General features: G+C 38.0%; 1 protein-coding gene across 1 annotated transcript; it reads left to right on the top strand.

Annotated features, from left to right (window-relative positions):
- The first annotated feature begins 1717 nt into the window (after positions 1-1717).
- Positions 1718-15694, top strand: LYSMD3 (LysM domain containing 3). The gene is made up of 3 exons (XM_075180882.1): positions 1718-1789; positions 9646-9854; positions 11452-15694. Exons 2-3 carry the CDS (start codon positions 9672-9674, stop codon positions 11953-11955), a joined length of 687 nt encoding a protein of 228 aa, XP_075036983.1. The 5' UTR covers positions 1718-1789; positions 9646-9671; the 3' UTR covers positions 11956-15694.
- Positions 15695-25225: the final 9531 nt, after the last annotated feature.

The following is a 25225-nucleotide window of genomic DNA, read 5'->3' as shown; positions in this document are numbered from 1 at the left end:
TGATAACTGGAACCTGGTTGGTTGCTATAGGCAACATCTCCACTTTAGGAGGAATGGGAGGCATGTGGCTGCTTTGGAACACTTTAGGGGTGAGTGCAAAATAAAATGACAAAAATGAGTCACTCCCATGGAATCCACTTAGGAGGTCTGCATATAACAGGCAAATATTACATGTATCCTGCAATGAGTAGATTACAAATCACTTTTATCAGCAAAAAATCAAACAATGCCTCAGAAATGCTAAAATGTAACACAACTGGGGTCTTATTCTTATTCTTCATGTAAAAAATTACAATCTCTTAGGCACTCAGATTTCAAATATTCATAAAAAATATTTTTGAAACCATTTAATCTGATCCAATGTTGCTTCCCATACAGGGAGTGCCAATCCCTAAATATAAATAATGATTGAAATCACATGGATTCAGCAGAGTAAAAAAAAAAAATCTATTGTCATACATCTAGTGTAGATCAAAGGAAGATATCTCAAAATGGTGTTTATGGAAGTCTCATGTATGCAGCATACTCAATAAAAGTAGTATTAAGGCAGTGCCTGGTCAGGGTGAGAGGCCAACTCACCTGTATGTCCTTAAGGATTACCTATGATTGTTCTAAGATATCTTTATTTCTTTATAAATGATAGCAAGCTTGGTTGTGTAATAAACATCAGTAGTATGTCAAATTCAAACGTTTCCACAAGAATAATAATACTGATCTCACCCGATCACAAGGTGGATGCTGCGTATTAAGTATATATCCCCTTACGTTTGACTGCTATACTGTATATGTTATTATATATGTATTAGTATTTTGTTTTGGGTTTACTCCTGGACATGTTCTTTAGCATTTGATTGTCTTATCTGTGTTATCATTTTTATGTTAGCAATAAATATCAGTTTGTTTTAGATGAAATTCCAATGTATTTATTTGTTGGAATAACCACAAATGTTTTCTTCATTTTTTTCCCGCCCTATGGTGTCCCCATTTGTTTTGTTTTTCTTATTCTTCATATTTTAAACTGCCCATTCTGAATTTTTAGACTAGAGGGGGATGCATGAAACACACCACAGAGCTTGCTTCTACATAGTAATTAATAACAAGATCTTCATGCCTAATTGTAAGTAGATATGGGAACCAAATTCTGTTCTCAACCATGTTTCTGACAGTAAATTGTAGTTCTTAACCCATAAGTCAGGACTCAATACATGGATCACAAGAGACTGTCTAAAACAAGACAGTTGGGAGACAAGTACCATGGTATGTTTACTAAGCTAGCTGTATTGTCATTTATCTACACTGGAAATACTCCAACTCAATACAAATTAAGTTGCAAATGCCCAGTAAAACAAGGACTAACATCAAGAATACTGTACCATACATATAACATATCAAGAATTTTACTTTGCATTTGGGTAATCCTAGAAATCATGGACATTTCCTATTACAAAATATATTTAAAAGCCTGGTAGAATCAGGAGCAAGTGATGCTGTTCACATAGCACAGAACAGGGCACGCGCTGACGTCACACGTACACGTAAGGATGAGGATGTGAGCCTGGCAGCCTGTGGACGTGGCCTATGAGCAGTGTGCGCGCTGCCGTGACTGACCTACAGCGGCGGGGGCGCGCAAGCAGGGCACCTGTACGGACGGTGGCCGAGATGAGCCCAACGAAGAGAGCAGAGACCAAGCTATGAAGGTGAGAGTAGGTAGGAGTACCGGCCAGTGGCCGGACGGTCTGTGTCCTCAGCGGCTGCTGTTATGTGGCAGTGTCAGCAGTATCCACCGCTAGTATAAATACTGTCTTCATTTGTATAGTTGTCACCCTATACTGTGTGATCTAGTGCATCATGTTACCGGTATCCTTAAGTGTGTGTTTATGTGCTTAGTATGTGTTCATGTACTTGTGTACTGTATGTGCTAGGGATATCCTTATGTCTAGGCTGATCTGATATATGGCGAGTCTCTATCATTATACACAATGTTATATGTTTCCAGGAATCCCAGCTGATCTGCCCATATTCCAAAATCTAATTTATAGGCTGTCCCGGACCATTTGCAACACCGGGTTTACACCTATCCATCGGAACCCAAAACATGGTGCATTTAGGGTGGGACAACTTCATTTTTTTTTCTTTATAAACTTATTGTTTATAGTATAAACATACCAATTAGTCATTCAATATTTTTTTTTTTTACACATCCCCAATTTCCTGTTCTATTTTAAATAGAATAATATATGCGAAGACAGAAATAAAGCAATTAAGAAAACTATTTTTATCTGGGTACTATTTAGAAAGTTTTGTAAACCAGAAACAGGACAACTTTGTTTGTTTTAACAAGAAGTAAATCTTTACCTGGTAATGTCCTATCACTGAGCATTTATTCTTACAGTCTCTGTTGGGACTACTGATAAACAATGTTGTGAGGTGAAGCATGCCAAGTGCCATTTGGTGAAAGACAAGTAGTCTTACAATGTAATTGTGTATATTTTAGGAGTGTTCCTTTAAATTATGGAAAAGTCCTTATCTGTAAACTCCAAAGTGCCAATCATTGCAGATGATATCATCACTTTAAAGTAATAAAATAATCTAACTATAAACTAATCTATGGGTCGCAAAGATGAACTTTGTTCCTTCAGAATAAAAACATACAAAGCTAATTTGAATAAAAAAAAAAAAACTCTAAGGAAGGTGTTGATATACACATTAGAGTGTATTTGGTATAAATGATCATACTTTAGAGTTGTAGATGGTAAACAGTTACTATCACACATGGCTGGCTACCTGTTAAGAATAAATAACTGGTGAGCCACTCTAATGTAAATAGAAGTTCAGTACTGTGTGTCAGGGCTTTAATGATTACACTTATTCATGTTGAGCTATTGTTATCCCTAGTGTGATTTAAAAACAAATAAATTTGAACAGTCAAAACTTAAGTGATCAGTTTTAGATATCAGTAGTTTCACTTACAGTTCCTGGCTATCATCATCATTTATTTATTTAGCGCCAACATATTCCGTAGCGCTTTACAATTCGGGACAAACATAGTAAACTAATAAACAAACTGGGTAAAACAGACAAAGAGGTGAGAAGGCCCTGCTCGCAAGCTTACAATCTATGGGAATATATGTATGTATACTTTTAATGAAAGAGCTATAGTATTGCATTTATTTAGTATTGGAAGCTGTCTTCCTGCAGCAGGTTGTTATATGTATGATGTATGTGACCAATTATAAAACAGACATCTTGAATGAGCACAGTACAGAAAAAGTGGATGGTAATCGGTCATTCTTTTGATGCTATAAGGTTAAGTGCACATGGACATTTTTAATCCACCAGTGCAGGGTCCTATTTCTTTTGGTAAATTAAGGTGGACATAGGGAAATTTAAAGATAATTGATCTCTATAAGAAAATGCACAGCTGGTGCACAGACTTTTTTTTTATAACTCTAGATGGAAGTGGGTCTTTTTTTTATTTTATTTTTTGAGTGTTTTATCCAAGGGATCAAAGAGCGTGTGTCTCCTCTGCATCATTCCTACATGAACCGTAAGAGAAGTGACATGCAGCATTGGTGCATTATAACCACCCATGTGTACTTTTATATTTTGAACATTTGCAACATAGCATTTTTTTTAACATTTAAAAGCCTCTTCTTCTAACCTAAATGCCCTCACTGTTTATTCTGTTTTTGAGGAATAGGTAAATGGACGGTCATTATGTAATAAAATCATAATTTACAAAGTGAAAATATAAAATGTGTAACCTGCTTTGATGTCGTATTTCTGTATGATTAGATTTTTCTTTTTGTTACCACTTTGGGAAGCTTTTACAGCAATGTGAATCTTGGTGTTTTTGCACATTACTAAAGACCTGTTCTGACTGTTCCCACCCTCATGCTTCAGCTTATCTCCTTTTATAAGCATGGATACTTTCAGTTCAGTTGTATTTTAAAAATTGTTTGGTTTTCTGTTCTTTGCTTAAATAAACTGCTTAGGTTGTCATACCTGCCATACAGTTTGGTTGGTAGCAACTGACATGTTCTGAAGTTTATTTATATCGGCAAGAGGGTTGGACTATAGAATTGTGCAGAATGGCCTGTATGTGGAACCTGTAGCCTCTTGAAATACAGAATGTCTATGCACACTTAGTCATTTACTAATATTGCTGAAAGATGCAGATTTAAAAAGGACACAGAGGCAAAACTTAGTATAAATGGTGCCCCTATCATGGATATAATGTCATAAATAATTATTGCCCCCTTTAGCAATCAAATATAACTGCCCCCTTAATCTAATTATATCTTCATAGTGCTCCCCACAATATAACAATAACTTGTTCATGCCACCATTCTATTATACAGTTCAGATTTTAATGAAAATGAAGTGAGCAATGAAAAGATTGCCATGACCCTTTTTAAAAAGCCAAGTGGAGCCGAATTTCAAAAGCATGGGAACATAAACATTGGTGAAGGTGAAGGAACCCGGACAAGTTTGTTATTACCTACCGCATATTATCCTGCTGTGGAAGGTGGGTGATATGAGCATATAAGCCTAGGGCGGCCTGAAGCCTCAATCAGGCCCAGTATAATATAACTGCCAAGAAAGAGACACTTGGGTTAGATACAGTCTGCACATGATTGTTCACATAGCCACACAAACAACGGTAAAGATGTGCTTGCACCTAAACACACAGAACAAGTCACACATCTGTATTTTAGCGGTTTCAACAATAATGTAACATGGAACAACAGCCAGGTTATTTCTGGTTTGATCCCCATGAGGAGGCAATTTTACACAATGTAACCATCCATCTAGACCAGTGATGGGCCTCTGAGCTTTCACCTGAGGCCTCAGCTTCTTCCTGCTTGATTTGTTTGATATATGTTATAACAATTGTTTAAAATGCATGCTAATGTTATTAAAGATGGGTGTCTCTTTGATTATTGTTTTAACATATTTTAAAGGGTAATGTGCGGGTCTATTGAAGGTTGGAGGCTGCACATGTGGCCTCACCGTGTATTGTGCTGCCCATCACTGATCTAGTCAATATGATCATATTTTAAAGGGCATACTCAATTCTCTGTGGTTTCCGCTGCGGAAAAACTATTACCGGTATTACAGTAATAGTAAGCCGGATCCAGCGAGAAAAGTACCGTAATACCGGTATTTACGCGCACTATTACCGTAATCACGGTAATAGTGCGGCGCGTTAATTTTGGCTACAACTCCAACAATTGAATATGCCCCTTAGTGTGAAAAGGACAGTCAAATTACAGGAGACATCCACCCAAAACTTAAAATTTAGCTTTGAATAGTTTGTTAGACTAAAAAGCATAATATTTTATATCCGTGAAGCTGTGTTCTTACTGTACGGTGTGTCCTAAGATGCGTATAACAGTCAGATACCACTCTCCTCTCTCTGAAACAGGAAAGTGGGTAGCAGCATGGTCAGGCAGCTCCAGACTGTTATACTACCTACACACATCACAATCTTTATACTTCACTTGCAAGCAGTTGTGTTGCTTTTTGCATGGGTAGGTATGAACCCAAGATTTTTTTGGAAATATCTTGTTTGATTTAAGGGTGCTCTGGTCAATGAGTCAGTCAATGTGGCACAGGTTGTTCAATGGCACTCATTGTTGGATGACCTAGAAGACAGTAGATATGATATGGTTGCACAAATCTCACCGACCAACCCAATTCCATCTAATCTCTCCATTCATTCAATTTGCTTTGTCTCTCTGTAAGATACATTGAACTTGGTGGAAATTATTTAGTTGTAATGTGGCAAGTGTACCACACTACAGATGATAAGGATAATTATGAATATCTAAAAGTCACATGTTTTGTTAAAACACTAAGGTGTGTCTATGACCTTCAAAGAGTCTGTATTTGATCTTGTTTGTTTTGGGCATTCGTCCAGGACTGGTATAATGTCATTATGCTTTATTATGGCATAACTGGCAGGAATTTAGAATGTCCGTAATGTGTCCATGTGAATAAAAATTAGAATCCACTCAAGATGACCAACAATGGTTCTCAGTCTTTCATCATGGTCAAGGGACATTCTAATTAAGAAAGAATCTTCTATAATCAATGTAGGTTACACCCAGTATTTGCTATCCATTCTGAGCATTGTTTTTGGAAATGTTTGTCCTGCATATTTTATACATTGTCGGCGTTTTTAACCATTGATAAAATCTGTCTTCAACAGGTATTCTTACATGATTTAAAGATGTGTTGTCTAACTGCGGTCTGATCGGTACTGTTAAAAGGTCAAATAATGGCCCAGTATAAAGTGAGCAATAGATACATTTCTCATACATGCTCATAGGATAAACGTGCCAAAAATCTCTTCTTAGTAGACGTGTGTGGTTCTAAAGTTTGGGTCCGTTTTAGGTCATGAAAACATTACATAAAGGGAGACTTGGTCTCCTGAGAAAATCTGTCTTCCACAATCTGTAAAGATGGACAGTGGTCTCACCAAATATACTAGTTCTTTAGATTTGATTGTATTATGTCCTTTACTCTTTTGCTTTTTTATTTTCTTATTTTGTCTTTTTGTTTAATTGTCTATTTGTTTGTTAATTATTTATTCCTATAATGGGATTTCCCCTTTATCCATTTATATAATTTTATCTATATATTATTAATAAGACAATTGGCTCTGTAGAGCCAAGGTTTTGACCGTCAGTGTCTTAATAAAAATGTATTAAACAAAATTTTCCTAGCTCTAACAAAACTAGTGCGTCATCTTATGGTTGTACCACAGTTAAGGTAGATGGGGATAGTGTTGGTGTCTCCTGTGAGGTTCAGATGATAAACAGAGAATATAAAGGGAGAGTGAGGAAGCTGTTTAACATAATTTTTAGGTTGAGAGATCCTTCAACATGTTTAATTAAAGAAAATACAACTATTTGTTTGGTGGGGTGATATACCAGCAGAATGCCACCTGTTTTGGTGTTTGTAGAGCACCTACAGGATTTTGGTAGTACTGTGGATCATTATTCCTTCTTCTTGGGTGCTTCCTATTTTCCTAGTCTCTGACCACATTAAACAGCAAAGTGAAAAGCGGGTTGTTGATGGCAAGGTTTAAGTTAGAACTCTGAAACAGATATACAGTTAAACAGAGGCATTATTAGACCAAACCGTAGCAAAACCAAATACAGGAACAGGAGGGGGAAGGTCCTATATACTATATTGCCCTTGTTTATACCTGCAATGTGTTGCACATAGTGAGACAACATAATACTCTGCCATATCTCTCAACGCTCCAATTTTTGGAATTTCGTTCACTCTCCTAAACATATTGCTGCATTCACCAGCTCTGAACAGAGCAGCTGTGAACAGGACATGCCTCCCAAATATAGGTGTCGGGATGGCAGGACAGCCCCCAGAATCGAGACAGACAGGAGGTGTGCACTTCCTCATGCTGCCTTTCTGTGCATTATCTTCTCCGTCATACAAACTTAACGATTATTTATAAAAGTTGGAATGTGCTGTCAAGTCAAATAATTGGATGAAGGTGTTTCAAATTAATATCCATCAATTTGGTTGTCTTTGCAAATGGCACACTACGGCGTGGAAGGGCGTATTTAACCACAACACGTGCGAACACTTCTACACACATTTACACTAACACAGTCACTTGTAAATGGTTCACCTTAAAACAGTTCCAACACACGTTTATAATCAAATATAATAGTTAATAAGTTAATAGTTAAATATAATAATGTTAAAAGCACTTTGCGATCTAAGGTTCAGGATACAGGAAACATATCATGTTTAGTATCATTCTAATCCCCTATTTATCCTCGGACATCCATTTCTATCGGCTAAGAGATTGCACCTTGCGTATGTTAGTTATGAATGACACGGAATTAATGATCTGAATGGTATTTTGTGTGTAATGCGAATCGACCAGTTTGAACCAGCTTTTCGGCGGTAAGATACGTATGCAGCTGTTGGAGAGTTGACCCCCACCCTTGGAGGGCATCCTTTGAACTGACCTACGACCTGCATTATACCAGGCTGACCTGAAGCCTGAAACAATGTTAACACGCCAAATCATCTCTCTTGTTTTCAATGTAACACCAACTGTATATACACTGGGCTCTGGGGGGGTATATTTGGGTTTGAAAAAGTGGAGAAGTTGCCTATACAGATTCTAGTTATCATTTATTTAGCACATACTACAAAATGACAGCTAGAATCTGATTGGTTGCTATAGGCAACATCTCCACTTTTTCAAACCCGCAGTTTAGTAAATGTAGCCCTGAGACTATCGTACAGTTTTCATGACCACAGATTTCAGGATTGAGTGACTATGCTGGATCCAGAGCGCCTGCGTATGTAATCAGCTGTACTTATTTTATTTGTTACTCTTTTGCTTCTTGCTATTAAATCACTTTGTGCACTGGAACCACACAATTCAAAGTGGACAGTTTTCATTGAATAGTGACTAGACAAACATAACGCTGCCTTACTGTATGCTTAAGTGTCTTGACATAAGTTAACTGTAACTTCTAGATGAAAAATTTGGCTTGTATAGATAATTTAGCTATTTAATTATTAATTTGTAAAGAAAAAAAGTTGCACTTGACTCCAGTGTACTGGATGTTCTTTCAGTAGTTCTGCCACACATGAGTGTAACATAATTGTAACTATGGGGGAGTTCAGTTAGCCGTGATGTTCCTCAGAACATCACGGCTGCGCATTTTAACTGTTACTACGGTAAAATCTCTGCTCACTTTTCCTCGCACCCCTATGGGGTGTGAGGAAAAAATCAGTGGAGATTTCTGTAAAAATCCTGCGGCTGCGATGTTCTGAGGAACATCGCGGCAAATTGAATTCACCCCTATGCGTTTGGTTCTTATAGTAAAAAAATTATTGAATCCCAATTTGATCCAATATTAGGATTGATGAAAGCCTAATAAATACCTCACATGCTTGTGTGTCTAAAATGCTTGCTATAACACAATATATTTTTTTTATATTTTATTTTGCTTTCTTAAATTATTGAAAATACTTTTTCGTTCTATATTAATAAAATTCTACTCGTAAAATTTGAAAAATTCTATTTTTTTTCTTTTATTTTTTTTGTAAGACGGTTATTTTCAAATATTGTATCGCTCATTTAAAGTCCTTTGTAATAGAGACTGTTCAACTAGTTGCAATGGTGCAGTTGTTGGCGCTGATGCCCTCCCTTGTAATTGGCTATATTTGGGTATTTAGCACTGATATTGAGCTAGTATGCGTGTAATATAGCATATGTGGTCGGCTTCAGTTAATGGAAGTTAGATGGCTCTGTAGCCAAGAATTTAAGTTAAAAACCAAATTCTAAATACACTTATTTTATGAAATACATGCGTAAAATAATCTAAGTTATTAGTTCACTTTTATTTTTCTTTAGAAAATAAACATTGCACCATTTATTTATAGTACTATGATGTCTAAAGAAAAGATGGGCAACATTTAGCAAAGGTGTTTTTTGTGGAATCATAATGTTTTTTTCTTAAAAAATAATAATAAATGTGATTGATTGTTTGAGTACATTTTAAATCTCTCTAGCAGTGGTTCTGGAGGTGGCTGGGAGGCAGGAGTCTCGAAGTTACCTGAAACCAACATCTTTGTCATCTACTGCAGGAGGTCATAGCTATCACATTGCAGCCATGGCCAACTCTGAGAAAGACTTATCGGAAGAAGAAGCAGAAGAATACGAGCTGCGACCCCGAGGCAGAGAGAAAACTAGAAGGAGCACTTCCAGAGAACGCCTCGATGATATTATCCTTATAGGCAAGGACATTGTCCAAGGGGACACGTTGAATTCAATAGCCCTTCAACACTGCTGTACTGTAAGTCCTGATTTGTGTTTAAACATTGTCAATTTAAAATACCTCCTTAACCCTTTATTGCTCACTGTGTGTATATATATGTGTGTGTGTGTGTGTGTGTGTATATCTATCTATGTATCCCACATGGGTGCAACACTCCTCGGTCTTCTCAAAAATCTATACACAAAGTTGTTTTTATTCCAAAGTTTCAATCATGTTTAATGGAAAGGAAAATCGTTAATCATGATTGAAATGTTGGAATAAGAACAACTTTGTGTATAGATTTTTTGGAAGACCAAGTTATAGCCCATACTCAAAGATTGGAGTTAATATAGAATTGTGCCCCCATACTTGTATGATCCCCCATTCAACACTTGCTGCAATAAGTAATAGAAGTGAAGGGTGCAGGATTTCCCACCATCTCTAGGGTCCTGCCTGGCTTATTATGTGCAGCATGTAATATGCTTTAATACTATATAATATAATGTAATCACCTTGGATAGGGCAGTTTGCAGATCCGCTGTTAGGCACACTAATGTCTGAAGTCCTGTGCTTACATCGCGGACAGTGCTAGATGGAGGGTATAGGTAAATGTGAAAGTTACTCTTTTAGACAAAAATGGAGACATTAAGTAACATATAGATATCTTCTGCACATGAGAACTATATTGGTATTTAAAAAAAATGATGTCTAACTTGTTGCCAATAGTAAAATAATTAGAAGTAATTTTATATTATTGTTTCAAATTTAATTGGATGGTCCATCCTATTCTGTCATTGTTTTAAAATGAGAGTTAAAAGTTGTGAAAAAATGAATATGGTCTTATAATGTGGGCAACCGCATGTTTATGTGCGTAATTATGTGGTGTGTTCTATGTGGCCAACAGAAAAAATGTTATTGGTTTGTTCCTAGTTTCCTGGAACTTTACATTTATCAGAGCACCAAAACATTGCACTGTGCCTTTACAGTAAAGCTAAGAACTTTGATAAGTTGTGTTCTTACTGCTCTAAACAAAGCCGCAAGCATTTGCAGACAATACCTTATGGTCGGCCATGTTAATACTTTGTGTTTTGGAAAGTAGTATGAATCCTATGAACACTGCTTAGTGGGAAGCTATATTGTATGGTGCATTGATAAAAATATTATTTTGGTCGAAACAGCATATGATCTGGTCAAGGTATGTCCTCGGGTTAGGTGAGTGTGCCCTTAACGTTCATATAAATTTTGTTGAACCAGCGCAGAAAGTATTTTACTATAACATTGCTACATGTCCTTTTTGTTTTTTTCCTTTTCCTGTTTTGTACAGTAATATCTGCTGTATTAAATAACGCTTCTCAATACTGTGTCCTCTACATCTTGTGACATCATGGCCACATGTTTCCAGCTAGAGGACAAGGCATTATTTAGAAATAGTCCATGGTGAGACTAAAGTATGTGATGCAAACTTCTGTACAGGCAATTGACAGTGCATGATACAGAAAATCACATACACGTGATACCAGCAGGCAAGAAAATAATAATGTATAACCACACATTCCTGCAAAATGCTATCCTACAATTGTGCAGTTGTGTTGTCATCTATCAGTTATTCTGCTTTCTAATAACTGTATTCCTACAGGTTGCAGATCTCAAGAGAGCCAACAACCTCATTACTGATCAAGACTTTTTCGCTTTCCGCTGCATAAAAATTCCAGTGAAGAGGTTCAGTTTATTGACGGAGTCGCATTTCTCCCCTAAGGGAAAGGTTTCAAGGACCGTGTCTATCCAGCCTTCGGTAGAAAGCCAAGAAAATAACCCGGCTCTTGATAAACTTACTTCAGAGACAGTTGACAGTTTCTTACAAGAGGTAGACAGAGATATTGAACAAATAGTGAGGTCTACGGACATGAAAAAAGAAAACCTACATGAAGTGGTCTCCGCCTTAAGTCAAGAACTCCATTTTGAACCGGACTACAAAATATCCCGACAACGAGATCCTTATCATGGAGCAGATTGGGGTTTGGGCTGGTGGACAGCAGTTGTGATAATGGTTGTTGTTGGAATAATCACTCCAGTGTTTTATTTTCTTTATTATGAGGTTCTAAATAAGGAACCACCTTCAAACACTTCACATGCACCATAGTTGGATCTTTGTAATTAAAGTTTGCTATTCTTAAAGTTAAAAATGGTATCCTATAGTTATGTAGCAACCTTAATGGCCACACTGGCAAGAAGAATTGAGCAGCAGACACTGCATTCTGAAGCGGAACAGACTTTTACCTGAATCTTTGGGAAGCAGTAGCTGGAAGGTGGCATTAATATTGTGTTGAGGAAGCTATTTTATACTACAGTGCAATTATTTTTTTCTGCATAGATTTCATTTTGTACTTTCTGCCACTTTTCTACTTCTGAAACAAGGGAGAGGAAATATCTATTTACATTTATATTTATTATCATGCTAGAGTTAAGAAACTGTTGTTTTTTTTCTGATTTGTTATAATTAACAAAATATTGTGCTCTATACTACAACTGCCACAGCTTCGTCTAAGCCTGTTGATCTTTTATAACTTACTAAAATAATGTCCATGTTTCTAAATGTGTTATTGGTTAAATTTCCCTAAAACATGGGGGGACTGATTAATTAAGGACAGCAAAGCAGAGAATAAACAAAAGGAGTAAATTTGCACCTGGACAAACCATGTTGCAATGCAAGGGGTGCAAATTAGTTTATTTTGCATGTATTAAAAATACTGGCTGCTTTAACATACAGCGCACAATAGCTTTATTTTTACACCCAAATTTAAAGTTGATCTAGGACATACCCTACTCCAAATATAAATTTACCTCTCTCTCCAATGCAACATGGCTTTGCCAAGGTGCTAATTTACTCCTTTATTTTACTTTCATTTATGAATCAGGCTGATCTGCCCAAACTAAATTTGGCCAGAGATTTATTTAAATCAAGTTTGATTGAAAAAAAAAAAGAAACTACGTTTGTGCTGTATTTTGTTCCATTCAGTGCAAGTTGATTAGGAATGCAGCTCATGTGGAGCGACTACGCAGGCTGAACTCCCATGTACATAGGCTGGGTACACACTACAAAAACTTTCAATCAATTTGTTATCACTAACTATTTTACAAACGACTGAAGTTCCAATCAGTCTGCTGATACATGCATACACACTATATACGGTTTGCATTCAGATCCGTCCTCTTCATCTGGTCCTGTAGCCGTTTAGAAAATGACAGCATAGTCTTTATTCATTAGTTCATTCATTCCTGTTACACTGATTAACCGCCTTGTTATAGATAGCCACATGTCATAACAAATCTCATTAGCTTCAGTGACTCTGTTCTTTCTGAGACTGAATATTTTGTTTCAGACGATTTTATTCCAACTACAACACGCTACATTTATTTAGCGGGACATGTTCACCGTTGGCATCAGCTGAAAAGATCACGACTCTCTAAACGCTATGGAGATCGTGAGTGCATACACGCTGCAGGATCAGAAGGTGGTCCTAACAAGAGTATTAGTTTTTCCGACCAGCCAAACGAACAGACGATTGATGCTTTGGAACGACCATTGTGTAAGTGCATACACTACTGCGCTATCTGTGCACACAGTCGGTTTATGGGTGTTTGCCCAATCATCGGCTGAGAAACCTGTAGTGTGTACCCAGCCACACACCCTTATACAAATGCCAGTGGATGAACAGAATAAGTAATATAATCTTCCAGGGGAGGCCTAGCAACATTTGGATATAGGAACAAGTAAGCCCTGTCACACAGTAACCCTGCCTTTCAGCCTGTACTAGGAGTGACTGCTGCACAGATAGCAGCTCACGATGAGTCAGATGTGTCCTACTGCAGAATAGTCATGACTAAACCTATTACTTCTCCTAATGCTGTTTGTTGAGTGACTGATGGTATGCACCTCTTGCATCGTAACATGATTTGTCAAGGTTTCCTCCCTTTAGCTGGATTTGTTACTAAATATAAATTAGGCCCTCAGTGAGAAACCCTTATGGCATCACCTGCATTACTATAAAAACATCATAGTAATTTGTTAGCTGTGGTTACCAACCAAAGCAAGATTGAGTACATTATGAACTGCAGGGGTCCCAGAAATGGGAACCAAGGTGGAGGCTTTATTTTACTATTAATCTTAATTATTTCAACTTATACTGTTGTTTTATGTGTATGGGAGAACCATGTATGCCATATCCAAATATACCATTTCAGCCTGTGAATGTTCTCTACTAGGAAACATTGACTGGTTCAAGTGCTGTGTTCATACAATTGAGAGTTTATTGTTAATGGATAACAGAAAAATATAGAACATGAGGCAGATATGTACAACAAATGTTTTCATTTCTTTCTCCGACATACATTACAATAGTTACATTTCGATTATCCAGCTATTCTCGCTTGTGCACAATTATGGTTGATATTCACTGAAATAAGACTGCAAGTAGTATATCCACACAAGACTATCTGCAATGTATTGAAGACCTGGAGAAATTGTGGGTTATGGTACGTTTATTTTGATGATTCCTAGAGTATTATACAGTAAACAATCCAGTTATTAGATCAGGAGATTTGCTCACCCAAGCCTTGCCTCACTTAGCAATATATGCTATAGTGTAATAGTGACAGAAATCAATGCATTCTTTCTATCAATCTTCCTGGCATAGAATTGTGATCCTTATCTGATGGATCTGGACCTAATGGCACAATTAGATGAAGTCATCTTCTTTATGGATTTGTCTGTCCCCATCCATATCTAATATATGTTGATTGGGATACTCCATACGTACTGTGATTTGTGGCTCATTAGGCCCCAAATTGCCTTGTTAGATTGCTGTGTGTATGTGCACCTTAAGTTAAAGTTTGACTGCTTACTGCTCTGTTATACTGTAATGTAGTTTGTACATTTAGACTTTTGCTGCGCCAATTGTGCCACCATGTGGTAATTGGTTTTATTACAGTAAACCCTGTTTGATATTCTGCAAAGACGACCTGTAATTTAACTAGACCATGAATTCTAATGCTAACAAGACTTTAAGCAATAAAACATTGCTGAGCTTGTACATTTATTGGTACCTGGTTCCTGTACTGCCCCAAGCATGCTCTGCTGAATATTATATATACACTATGCAGAATAGAATAATCTGGAAGTCTTAATGTACATTTTTTTTTTTGTGACATGTCTTGTAGACCATATACTCTCCACCTTCATCACTATCATTTAAGGGCAAGGAATAATACATTATTTTACATAGAACAATATACAGATAATCATGTAATGCTGCTAGTAAATTTTACACCTGTAACATCAAGTGAAAAACTTTAAGGTAATATGAAGACACTTTCTTGCTGCCTTTTAATTCCATAATAATTGGTCTGGGATAGAACTGTTTGTTCATTATCATCACCATTTGTTTATATAGCGCCACTAATTCAGCAGCGCTGTACAGAGAACTCGCTCACATCAGTCTCTGCCCCATTGTTTGTTGCATGTCTTACTTTTGTACCTATTTTTATGAATGTTTTATGTTTTAGATTGACGTTACTGTAAGTGGTACACAAGTGACATGACAACCTCTGCAGAACGCCCTGCCTTGATGATTATACATTGACCAATGTTTGTCTGACTACACGTATTCATCCTGTGACTGACTTGCCACTATGCGCTAGTTGGATCAGTTCAGTATTAGCCTTGCTTTGTAATGTGAGGGGATTTGGATTTCTGGAATGATGTGGATGCACTCCTCTTAACTCTCGCCATTTTGTTCTGCAGGCGGCAATCATTTATAAAAATGCAGCCAAATGTGTTAAAGTACCATTAATAAAATGTCAGTCTTATGGCTGGAGTTTTACAGAGCATGTGTTTATTTGCTGTTATACAGGTTGTTCTTATGGGCACTGGCTGTCTCTCCCTATTTTAGGTGAGTACCACCACATGTATCGTGCAAATGGGGGGGAAAAAGGACAAATATTTTTAATTATTTTGTATGAATTTATATTTTACAAACCTATTAATCCAATGTTTGCTGCCATTAGTCTGCACAAGACTGATTAAACCACATATTTATCTTTCTTACACTCCTCCCATTCTTGAGTACTTTTCTCCAATGTGTGGTGCATGGACCACATCGAGGGTCACCATCTCTATTAAAATAAATAAATGCTAAAACATACATATTTGCCACACCAACATTCCTGGATGGCAGAGTACTGACCAACATAGGTAAAATGGTGTGTACATCAATGATCCCTATACTTTCTATGGTGTGTACATCAATGATCCCTATACTTTCTATTTAAATGGGTTGTCAGTCTGTATGGGCTCCATACTAAATGTGCAAAAATAAATAAAAAAAAAGGAACTAGTCAATGTAAGGGAAATTCAGTTTGTTATATTTTAACAGCTAGTATTGGCATTTCTGGCTACTTTGAATTTCATTTAAAGCTAAGGGTGAAGGGCATGTGTAAAAGGATATGCCAAGAGGGGCTAATAGTGAGGCAAATACTTTAATGACCACCTAATAACAACTCATTAACTAACCACACAAAAGTAGTTTCCAGTTTACCCAAAGTGGCGTTACATTTCTTCATCTAAACGAACTATGTTAGATGTATGTATCAATAAAATTATTCAGAAGAAGCATAGCATATCCGATTGGGTTTAGAGTGACACAATATGTAAAGTTTCCTTCTACTTACACATAGATTCTGATTTATACAGCAACAACAAATAGATTATCACCTAGATATACATCATATGGACACCAATACTAAATTAGGAGATATTACATTCTGATATATAATCAGGCAATCATGGCAGCAACTGCATGTGTACAAGCATGCAGACTTGGTCAAGTGGTTCAGTTGTTCAGACCTCTAGCCGAATGCTCATGGTCAGTAACAATACTTGATCGGCATTAAGCTGTGCCAAGAAAACATCCCTCACACCTTGTCACATAGTACACATCGTCTGAAGCTGGTTCCACAAACATAAATGAGTTCAGTGTACTCCAATGGCCTCCACAGACACCAGATCTCAATCCAATAGACACCTTTGGGCTGTGGTGGAATGGGAGATTCACACTATGAATATACATCCAACAAATCTGCAGCGGTTTTGTGATACTATCATGTCAACGTGGTCCAGAGACTAAGGCAGTGGTTCCCAAACTTTTGCAGTTAGCGGCACCCTTAGAGTCTCCAAATTTTTTCAAGGCACCCCTCCAAAATAATTATTGAGCAGTCCTGTTTTAGAAGTAGTTGGGTCAAAAAAATGTAATAAGAATTTAGGTCAGTACAGAAATACTTATTTAGTTGTATGCAAAAATGCCCCCTCTGCATCCAGACACACTGCCCCCTCTGTCACGATGTCCCCCCCTCCTGCACACTCTCACGCTGTGTCCCCCTCCACTGCCCCTCTCACGCTGTGTCTCCCTCCACTGGGGCAGCACAGTGGCCTAGTGGTTAGCACATCTGCCTCACAGCACTGGGGTCCTGAGTTCGATTCCCAACCATGGCCTTATCTGTGTGGAGTTTGTATGTTCTCCCTGTGTTTGCGTGGGTTTCCTCCGGGTGCTCCGGTTTCCTCCCACACTCCAAAAACATACTGGTAGGTTAATTGGCTGCAATCAGAAATTGTCAGAAATTGACCCTAGTATCTCCCTCTCAGTCTGTCTGTGTGTGTGTCTATAGTAGGGAATTTAGACTGTAAGCTCCAATGGAGCAGGGACTGATGTGAATGAGTTCTCTGTACAGCGCTGCGTAATTAGTGGCGCTATATAAATAAATGATGATGATGATGCCCCTCTCACGCTGTGTCCCCCCTCTACTGCCCCTCTCACGCTGTGTCGCCCCTCTCACGCTGTGTCCCCCCTCTACTGCCCCTCTCACGCTGTGTCCCCCCTCTACTGCCCCTCTCATGCTGTGTCCCCCTCCACTGCCCCTCTCACGCTTGTTACTGACGTCGATATTCAGTGACAGCTGCGGGAGAGAGGAGGCTGCTGGGTTCCGGCGCCCAACGGATTGGTAAGTTTATGTGCTCTTTCTTTTATCCTATGGCTGGCTCGCGGCACCCCAGTGACAGCGCCGCGGCACCCCTGGGAGCCGCGGCATACACTTTGGGAACCGCCGGACTAAGGAATGATTTCAGCACCATGTAGATTCCATTATTGTACAGTACTAATTACAATTTCTATTATCGCACACATCACTATCTTTACTGACTCCCTACTAGCCCCTGCTGTTTCTGTACAAACACCACTGCTTCCCATTAGGTACAACAATACCACTGATATTCCTGTATATAAACATACTTCACAGGCTATTTTACAAACCATATACACCGTCAAGCCACAACATGAAAACCACTGACAAAAGAAGTCAATAACAATGATTATCTCATTACAATGGCACCTGTCAAAGGGTGGGAGATATTAGTGAGCAAGTGAACAGTCAGTCCTTGAAGTTGATTCTCTAAGCAGGGAAATGGTCAAGTGTAAGGATCTGAACTACTTTGACAAGGGCCAAATTGTGATCGCTAGACGACTGGGGCAGAGCAAGGGTGCGCCCAAAGCTCATTGGTGAGCAAAAACTAGTCCAGTGCCACAGAAGAGCTACTGTAGCAAAATTTGTTGAATTTTTTTTTAATAATGGCTCTAATATAAAGGTTTCAGAACACAGTGCATTGGTATATGTAACAATCATCCTATTCATAACAGTGTCCTATATGCAACAATCACAATATCCTATACATATCTCTAGTACTAAAATTCTCATTATTACCAACTATAACCCAAAACATAAACCTAGGCTCTCACATGTATCTCCCTAGTCATAGTCTCATACATATCACAACTATATGCTCCAAGTACAAATGCACAGTACTACTCACACCATATGCCCCTATATGTATATCACAAACCAGATGCTGTCCCCTTACGCTTTACTTTGTCCCCGATATGCACCTTATGCTGCTGCCCCCTATACAGGCTCTACATCCCACCATATATGCTTGATGTATGCCCTTTAATGTCATCTATATATAGTTCTCTCATATTGCATTAATAAACAAATTGATATATATTAGTGCAAACACAACAGTTCAGTTGTGTACAAACAAACTTCTTACTTTTTGTCACATAACACTAAATTCCCAAAAACAGTAGTAGATAGATCACAAATCATTATACATTCCCAACAGTCCTCCTATGGGGCTCTGCATGTATTGCTCCAGTAGATACAGTCAAGTCCATGAATATTGGAACATCGACACAATTCTCATATTTTGGGCTCTATACACCACCACAATGCATATGAAAGGAAACTAACAAGATGTGCTTTAACTGTAGACTTTCAGCTTTAATTTGAGGGTATTTACATCCAAATCAGGTGAACGATGTAGGAATTACAACAGTTTCTATATGTGCCTCCCACTTTTTAAGGGACCAAAAGTAATGGGACAATCGACTCAAAAGCTATTTCTTGGACTTGTGTGGGCTATTCCCTCATCAATTAAGCAGGTAAAAGGTCTGGAGTTGATTCTAGGTGTGACATTTGCATTTGGAATCTGTTGCTGTCGACTCTTAATATGAGATCCAAAGAGCTGTCACTATCAGTGAAGCAAGCCACCATTAGGCTGAAAAATCAAAACAAACCCATCAGAGAGATAGCAAAAACATTAGGTGTGGCCAAATCAACTGTTTGGAAAGACGCGGAAGACCACGGAAAACAACTGTGGTGGATGACAGAAGAATTTTTTCCCTGGTTAAGAAAAAACACTTCACAACAGTTGGCCAAATCAAGAACACTCTCCATGAGGTAGGTGTATATGTGTCAAAGTCATCAATCAAGAGAAGACTTCACAAGAGTGAATATAGAGGGTTCACCACAAGATGTAAACGAATTGTGAGCCACAAAAACAGGAAGACCAGAGTAGAGTTTGGCAAACAACATCTAAAAAAGCCATTACAGTTCTGGAACAACATCCTATGGACAGATGAGACAAAGATCAACTTGTACCAGAGTGATGAGAAGAGTATGGAGAAGGAAAGGAACTGCTCATGATCCAAAACATACCACCTCATCAGTGAAGCATGGTGGTGGTAGTGTCATGGTGTGGGCATGTATGGCTGCCAATGGAACTGGTTCCCTTGTATTAATTGTTGATGTGACTGCTGACAAAAGCAGCAGGATGAATTCTAAAGTGTTTCGGGTAATATCTGCTCATATTCCGTCAAATGCTTCAGAACTCATTGGACGGCGCAACACAGTGCAGATGGACAATGACCTGAAGCATACTGCAAAAGCAACCAAAGAGTTTTTTTAAGGCTAACAAGTGGAATGTTATGCAATGGCCAAGTCAATCACCTGACCTGAATACGATTGAGCATGCATTTCACTTGATGAAGACAAAACTGAAGGGAAAATGCCCCAAGAACAAGCAGGAACTGAAGACATTTGCAGTATAGGCCGGCAGAGCATCACCAGGGATGAAACCCAGAGTCTGGTAATGTCTATGCGTTCCAGACTTCAGGCTGTAATTGACTGCAAAGGATTTGCAACAAAGTATTAAAAAGTGAAAGTTTGATGTAGGATTGTTTTGTTTGTCCCATTACTTTTGGTAACTTAAAAAGTGGGAGGCACATATAGAAACCGTTGTAATTCCTACACTGTTCTCCTGATTTGGATGTAAATTCCCTCAAATTAAAGCTGAAAGTCTGCAGTTAAAGCACATCTTGTTAGTTTCATTTCAAATACATTGTGGTGGTGTATAGAGCCCAAAATATGAGAATTGTGGCGATGTCCCAATATTTATGGACTTGACTGTAACTCAAAATCCATCGCAATCAGTATGTGAACAAAAAAAAAAAGAAAAAATATATTTAGTGCAAAACTTTGAGAAATAAATGATTCTCCCTAACCACATGATGTGTATAATAAATAGCTAGTTACTTACTAGATCTCCAGCTTTCACAATACCCATCAACAAAATCTCAAGGATTGTGTATTTTACGTTCTTTCAGTCCAGTCAAGCATGTAGATCATAATATGGATCTTGAACTTTTTCACCATTTCATCATCAGTTATTTATATAGCACCACTAATTCCACAGAGCTGTACAGAGAACTCGCATCAGTCCCTGCCCCGTTGGAGGTTACAGTCTAAATTCCCTAACATACATACACACACACAGATTGAGACAGTGACTAGGGTGAATTTTTCATAGCAGCCAATTAACGTACTAGTAGGTTTTTGGAGTGTGGGAGGAAACCCACACGCATACAGAGAGAAGATACAAACGCCACACAGATAAGGCCATGGTTGGGAATCAAACTCATGACCCCAGTGCTGTGAGGCAGAAGTGCTAACCACTAAGCCACTGTGCTGCTCATAACCATTTATTATTATCACCTGCCATTTTGGAGTTTAAAATCTATATTCCCTATCACTCACACATAGACTTGGGTCCATTTTTATTAGAAGCTAATTCACCTATCAGTATTTTTTCGGATTGTGGGAGGAAACTGGTGCACCTAGAGTGAAAGCAGGCCAACACACGGAGAATATACGAGCTACACACAGATAGGGCCCTGGTTGCAATCAAACTTGTGACCCCAGTGCTCTGAAAGCAACAATGCGCCACTGTGCTTCCCATAAAAGGAGTATGGAGAAGTGACCCTGCTGTAAGTAGATCATTGGTCCCTTTTGTGAGGGCAGTGGAATGCTGGGGGCCAGAAGCCCTATTGCAGAGAGGAGGAAGTAAGATAGGTGACAATACACAAGTAACTTAAGTACTTTGAGGGCAAAGAGGAGGCGAAAACTAGATTGGAGAGAGAATGGGGTTATGAATCCCAACTCCCCAGCAGTCACGGCGGTGGCACAGTCCAGTCGCATTGAAACACACATTATATATATATATATAAATATATAGCGTCCTTTTCACATACATATTTAAAGGTTACTGCTCTCTCCAATCCAACATTGGTGTATCACAGACAATAGGCTTTCTAACCACCATATTTTACCTAGTGCACTCACTGTCACAAACACATGTGCAGACAGGTCCTGGCCTTTGAAAGGATGATAAAATATTCTCTGCTCGGTTAAACAATAGACAATAATTATAGGTATTAAAGCACAGGTTGTTATATATATGCAATTAAAACTTTTATAGCTACAACACAATATCACAATGACTTGCTGGAAATATATTTAAAATTGTAAAAGCCTATCCTCAGATCTATTTTTGAGTATGACTGTGGTAGACATAAAAAAAAAAAAAGCAGCCAGCAGTTCCTCAGAGAGCACAAAGATGTTTGTAGTATGTGGTTTTATTGTACAGTAGTAGAATAATTCTTATAAAAGGACTACCTAATGCAGATCAGGGCACCATGAAAATATTTTACCATGTACCCCTAATGCCTGTAAAAGCTCACCAGGTGAGATATTCTGTAATGTGTTCAGGGTCCAACCTCTTGGCGCTAAGATTCACAAAGCTTTGGGGAGCTTATTTCTCAAGGATATTGGCTGTACATGTAGCACCGCAGTACTTGTTCTATTATGACCATCACAGGAGAGTTATTTTATATTTGGAGCATGTGGTAAATGAAGGGTGCAAGACATATCATGGGGTCTGTGGAGCTTGTGATAAAGAATTACCTACAGATGATCTGGAGCCTCTGAATGTGGATTGTACACCTCAAGTTAGGATGGATATAGGTCAGCCACCAGCGTTATTCAGAGGGTAAATAGACTGGATGAGAAAATAATTTGTATGCAGTGTTAAAAGATTCAAGTCACATTAGATTACATATGGATGATATACCAGGGTCCTCCACATATGCATCATGGGAATCTGATAAAGTACAAGATTGGTCATTAAACGGTGAAGAAAGGGAAGCAAATTCATAAAGTGATGGGAATTTAGGATATGCCAACCCCAACTACCCTACAGGATGATTTCTTTTGAGAGAGTCACAGTAAAAGCAAAGGTTTTTTTGTAAACAGTGTTATGTAGGATTCAGTAAAAAGAAAGACCAACCAGAAAGGGTCAGTTTAACCCCAAACAACTGAAAACATGTATCCTTTTTTAGATAGGGAAGTGGAAAGAATGGATGATAATTATGAAGTTGATGCAGTGGTAGCTAATCTCTTTGCAAAAGTTACAATTCTATTGGAAGACCTTTAAAAAGATTTCATGGATAGAAAGATGGAAAAATGTTTTAAGAGACTGCACATTTCAGCAGGAACTGCAGTCTAGGGGTAGCGGTAGAATTCCAGAGTTTCCAGGTTTTCAGAGCACTTAGTTTCCATAATATTCAATAAAAAAATTCTATGAAGAAAGTATTGATTTTCTATCCAAAGCTTTCTTAGATATGGTTCCACACTCTGCAAGAACTATAGCCTCAATAGGTTGGTCATGCTCCCTTTTGCAGGCTATTTACTAGTTGGAGATAAACTGGATTCAAATGGTCCAAAATGTGACTGGGGGAAAGGGTACACCATTTAGCACAGGACCCGAAGAGACAGTTGTTGACAGCAGTTCAGGGAGGCAAGAGGATATAACCCTAGTAAATAGTATCACAGTCTGAAACTAATGTATCTAGGCTTCCCTTTCATGGCTCCAGGGACAAAAAGAGTAGGTGAGGCCAAATAACCACCAACGATTTAGGGCTGACTCAGCTGTATGTGGTAGGGCACAGAATTTCAAATAATATACAGAGTTGGGTGAACGATATTGTAAACACCTGTTACTAAATAAAATTCAGATAAACTCCAAGAATAAAGGTTTTCATGAAATCCAGCAGCCTGGTTTCTCCAGTGTGAAAGGAAGTATTTTAGCAGTTTATCAAACACTTTTTATTTACTTGCTACCATTTGGCTTTTCAACATCCCCAAGAACATTCATCAAGGAGCTGGTGGTGCTAATGACAAAACTAAAAAAAGCCGTGGACAACAGTCTGGCTCTATCTGTATGATATTTAGATGATAGGAAGATTAGAATAAATATCTCAAAGAAGAACAGACAAAATGATCACTTTCTTGCAAAATCACGGATGGCTCACAAATAGTCATCTGATACTATTACACCAACTGCAGTTTCAAGGTCTTTATATAGATACAGTAAAGAACAAAGTGACTCACTCAGGGGAGGATTGATAGCATTCTAGGTCAACAAGATCCATCAAACATACACCATACATACACATCTCAAAGTTTTCAGACAAGACACTAGTAGCATTCACAAACAAACAAAGTTACCAGAAGTGCAGTTTAGATTACAGAGCCAACACCAATCATGGTTTAGACAGAAAGAAACAAATTCTCTCAGCTGTTCATATAGCTAGCAAAAGCAACATTCAGGCAGATTATTTTAGACCAGTATCGGTTAACCTGTGACACTCCAGGTGTTATGAAACTAAGTCCCAGCATGGATTTTCTACAGGAATGGCTAAAAAGTTTGGCTCTCAAAAATCTGAAAGTACAAGTTTCAGCATTGGTCATTCGTTTGGATACAAGATTGGAGTAGTAGCATGTTTCTTCCAAGCAGTTAAGAGAATTTGGCCCTACATTAGACCTTTTATAGCACCATTGAATCTTAATCTCATACTGGACTTGTTAGTATCAAGTCCATTTTAGCCTTTACAAGAAATCCCTCTCAAATTACTCACTCTTAAGGTGTTATTCCTGGTAGCAATTACTTTTACTAGACGAATAGGAGAAATACAAGCATTATGGTGACATTTTTCCAGACATAGTAATACTCTTGGAGAATGAAGTTAGTAAAGACCATTTCTTCCTTTGACTACCAAATGGCGTTACATAATTATAGCATCAGATTACTGCTATTCCTTTTATTGCCATACTTTTGAACTTTTTGCACCTTACGTCTGGAAGATTGAAGAGGAGAGGTCCAAGAGACAGGTATGGGGGCGTGAAGACGTGTAGTCAAGTATAGTTAATACTAGTACCTCTGGAGTTGGGATACCTTTGCTCTTGTAATCCAAAATTTGACATTTCCAATGGCAAAAACAAGGAATGACTAGAAACAGGATATGTTGGAGCCCTATATACCAGTAAGTCATAACATCTCTAATAATTTCTCATAGTTTTTTAGCTCTTGTAATATGAGAATAACCAATGTGTAGCATGGATACTAAAGTCTATAATCTGAATTTTTTAACTATCAAGACAATTAGTATCTTTGAAAAATGTAAGGCGAGATGAAAGTTATGCAAGACTGCAGAGAAAGCTGCTTCCGGTGATTTTTGTCTTCATCTATAAAAGTAGCCACAATGTGCAGATTTTGCAGACCAAAAGGGTTTATCATTGATCTGAGATTGCCCCTATTGTGTAAGATTGAAATCTATCCAGTCACAATGTAC

This window comes from Mixophyes fleayi, chromosome 1 (genome assembly GCF_038048845.1).
Source record: "Mixophyes fleayi isolate aMixFle1 chromosome 1, aMixFle1.hap1, whole genome shotgun sequence".
NCBI lineage: Eukaryota > Metazoa > Chordata > Amphibia > Anura > Limnodynastidae > Mixophyes > Mixophyes fleayi.
This window is presented reverse-complemented; position numbering and strand designations above follow the sequence as displayed.

What these genes read in the sequence shown, in the direction of transcription:
- LYSMD3 (XM_075180882.1), top strand. Translation starts at nt 9,672, where the DNA reads ATGGCCAACTCTGAGAAAGACTTATCGGAAGAAGAAGCAGAAGAATAC. An exon ending in CCCTTCAACACTGCTGTACT is followed by an intron (nt 9,855 to 11,451) that starts GTAAGTCCTGAT and finishes GTATTCCTACAG; the next exon opens with GTTGCAGATCTCAAGAGAGC.